The 3,391-nt window shown below is 27.1% G+C and overlaps 1 protein-coding gene across 1 annotated transcript; it reads left to right on the plus strand.

The window, feature by feature from the left end:
• Positions 1 to 964: 964 nt before the first annotated feature.
• Positions 965 to 1,912, plus strand: LOAG_13780 (hypothetical protein; the record flags this gene model as incomplete). Its single annotated transcript, XM_003149285.1, has 2 exons — positions 965 to 1,149; positions 1,786 to 1,912. 2 exons carry the CDS (start codon positions 965 to 967, stop codon positions 1,910 to 1,912), a joined length of 312 nt encoding a protein of 103 aa, XP_003149333.1.
• Between the last annotated feature and the right edge of the window lie 1,479 nt (positions 1,913 to 3,391).

Here is a 3,391-nt window from a genome sequence, read left to right on the forward strand (position 1 = left end):
CAAGTATGATTCGGTAGAATCTTCTGCAGGATTGTTGCTGGAATTTGAAAATATCGTAGTTAAAACGATTAAAGAACAATTTTTTTTTTTACTATAATTGGCCTCAAGATAATTAAAGGCCATATTTTAATGAGGCACTTTGTCAATCAATGCAAAGTTCTAAGACTAATCGAGAAAAAAGATCAAGAAAATGCTTTGTTTTCATTATGACTTTGTATTTTTTTTCTTTTTTTTTTTTTTTTTTGCATTTGTGATAACAAAAATAGTTAATTTTGGCAAGAGTTATTTAAAGTGTAATATAGTTTTAACGGACAGAAATGTGGTTCAAATTTTGAACTGGAGTGAAATAATATATTCACGAGTGATATGACAAATATGACCATTTGTAAAACATTTTATGTCATTAAACTTTAAGGAGTAATACTCATAAATTTCAAAATTTGAATAATAAAATTAGGAATGAATATTTCAAAGAATTGCAAATCATACATCATGAATAAAATTTATCAGGCAACAATGGTGACAATATTCTTGTACAAAAAGAGCCAGAAGAGCCAGATGTTTTGATTCAAAACTCTCGAAAATGGAAAGATGAGATTTCTGCTGCGATATCTGCAAATTATTGTTTGCATGCATTTATAAGATAATAATTTTTTTTTTTTGTTGTTGTTGTTATACACAAGATATAAACATTGGAATATTGTAGCTTCAAAATATTTGAAGATTGATATAAACCTAGATTGATATAAACCCATCAGCTGTAAGTTATGTTAATCATTCTCTCCATAAATTTTATTAACTCTTGAAATATATGAGTTCTTTTTTGATCAATTATGATAACGGTAACTTTCAGCATAAATAATATGGACATCGAACACGCCACAGATGTACTCATCAGGATAACGACTGTATCTGATTTATGAATTTTAGATATATGAATTGTTTATCCTCGTGATTACTGATAATGAGGATGAATGATGAAGATATAGCCATCCTTATTTGCAAATTCGATCGATTACGCATCTCTGATAAAGATAATAAAGAAGTGGAGAAGATCCAAGCATCTCAAATGGATCAGAAAGACTTGATAGTATCAGTAATAAAAAATGTAGTTGGAGAAGTGCAATTAGCATTTTGCAAATTGTGGCTGTAAGTTCAATTATTATTTTATTTTTTTTTTAATATATATGTCTCTTTGTTGATGGGACAAAAAAGAAAATGCTTAGTGTAGCTTTTATTTATTGCAGATGATTGCAGCTCATAATGATGTCGGTGACATCGATACCAGGAAGGTTTGAGGATTCAGCAGATTTGGGACTTTTTTAATTTACTTAAAATTAATGGCAAACCCGGAGTAATTTGATGATCAATTACGATCTAACACTGGTAGCATATCGTTACATAATTGTATGGAATATAAAGGAATCAATTTCAATTGGTATGTATGTATTTCTTTATTCATTCATTTTGCAAATGAATGAATAAATATGAAGAGGATGAATGATTTTCTTCATCGATTTAGAACTGATCAAATTCTAAAGTTTGAAAAAATTTTCATTCATTATATTTACTTTCTCTTAATGTTTCATTGTTCCACATATCCGGATTCTGATCATCATTTTAGCTTAAGCTTCGTTGGGAATGACGCCAGTACGTCTCATGGATACATTTTTTTTTTTTTTTTTACACATCAAACTGATATCACTTGACCTACCTCTTTTTTTTTTTGTAACTTCTATCTGTGATGTTAATGTTATATCAGCATGTTGCCAGGATATGATATAGAACATCGACTGCCAACAATGGAATAACATTTTCTGAAATGATGTCGGAAGGCGACTGCAGAAGATGCTTTGAAGCCAGAAGTGCTTCATCAAATAGAGACGTTTGGTATTGTTGGACAGTCGTCTAGAAGCACTGTGCTTTTACATAAAAGTTAGATTTTTCAAAAATTCATGTAGATTTGAAAAATATGGTATTTGAAACTTTATTAAATGTTTACCTTTTATCTTTCCATAGTTGATCATATAAGAACGGATCAGAGCGACACAGTCAATACATTGTCATTCAAATTCATCCACGAATGACCAAATCATCAAACTTAGACTCTCACAAAGTTAGTAAATTTTTAAAATAGAGAGGAAGTTTCAAAAAAACAATAAAAAACAAAAACGAAAAAAAGAACGAAAAACAGTAATGGAAAATAAAAAGACAAAAAATAAGAAATAAAAAGAAAAACAAAAAAAACAAAAAAAAGGGAAATTAATTTTTAGATTCATCGAAATTAAGAAAGAGTATGGTATAAATTTTCCTAGATAAATAATGAAAGATAGTATAAGCTTGTTCTGAGTAAATCATTCAAGTTAAATTAATGTTCATGTCATCAAGTAGTTGATGTCATCAAATTTTATCAATTTGGTGAAATGATTTTAATGATGAGAATCATAACTCAAAAGACTTTTTTTTTCACGTTGTTTTGAAGCTTAAATTATTAGTTTTCTCCAGAATGTTTGTTTATTTGCTTGTTCGTTTTTTTTCTCTTTTTTTTTTTTTTTAGGCTATTGACTTTTTTTTTCGTGATATTTAATTCGTATTTCATTCCATATTACTTTTTGCTAGACTAATTTATTTTCTTTTCCTTTTTTTTTTCTCGCCATTTCCCTTCATTAATTGTATTAATTTGGTATCAATTTGTTTGTAATTAATTAAAATTTTTTTATGCCTGATATTTGTTAAGAGATTTTTTTTTTTTCATTTAATTACTAAATATTAAAATTGTTTGGTAAAGTATTTTGTATTGTTTAAGTTTGTGTTGTAAATTTATTTGTTGCATAGATAAAATGAATTTGTCAACTACTATGATATTTATCAATCTTCTTATTAATTAACCCCATTGTTCGTCCTTTGATATAGGCTAATTGAAATTAGCTGATATCAATCTCATCATCCTTGGTGTTATTCTTAAAACATTTTTTAATCATTTGAAGACTTTTTTAATTGTCCTGAAATGATAAAGTAATTACATTATTAGCAAAAAAAAAAAAAAAAGTGATACTAAATAGTTATTTAGTTAGACTTTAAAGGGAAGAGAAAAATCATTTCCAATTTGGAAGATAAATTTTTCAGTAACATTTGTTGCATGCATTTTTTATGTTTGTCAATTCATTGCATGCTTTTTTGGATCAATTTGAATTGCCATCCTCATCACAAAAGTTGACTACAGTACTTAACAAACATAGCACATGATAAGCTACAGAAAAAAAAAAAACGAAACAAATAAATTATAAAGATTGAGATTTTCGAACTTTAAATTTGATTTATTTAGACAATCATTTGTAAGATTTAAATTTGAGTTCAAACAATTACTTTTAAATATTTAACGAACGTTTTG

The sequence above is a fragment of the Loa loa genome, assembly GCF_000183805.2.
Source record: "Loa loa unplaced genomic scaffold supercont3.705, whole genome shotgun sequence".
Lineage (NCBI taxonomy): Eukaryota > Metazoa > Nematoda > Chromadorea > Rhabditida > Onchocercidae > Loa > Loa loa.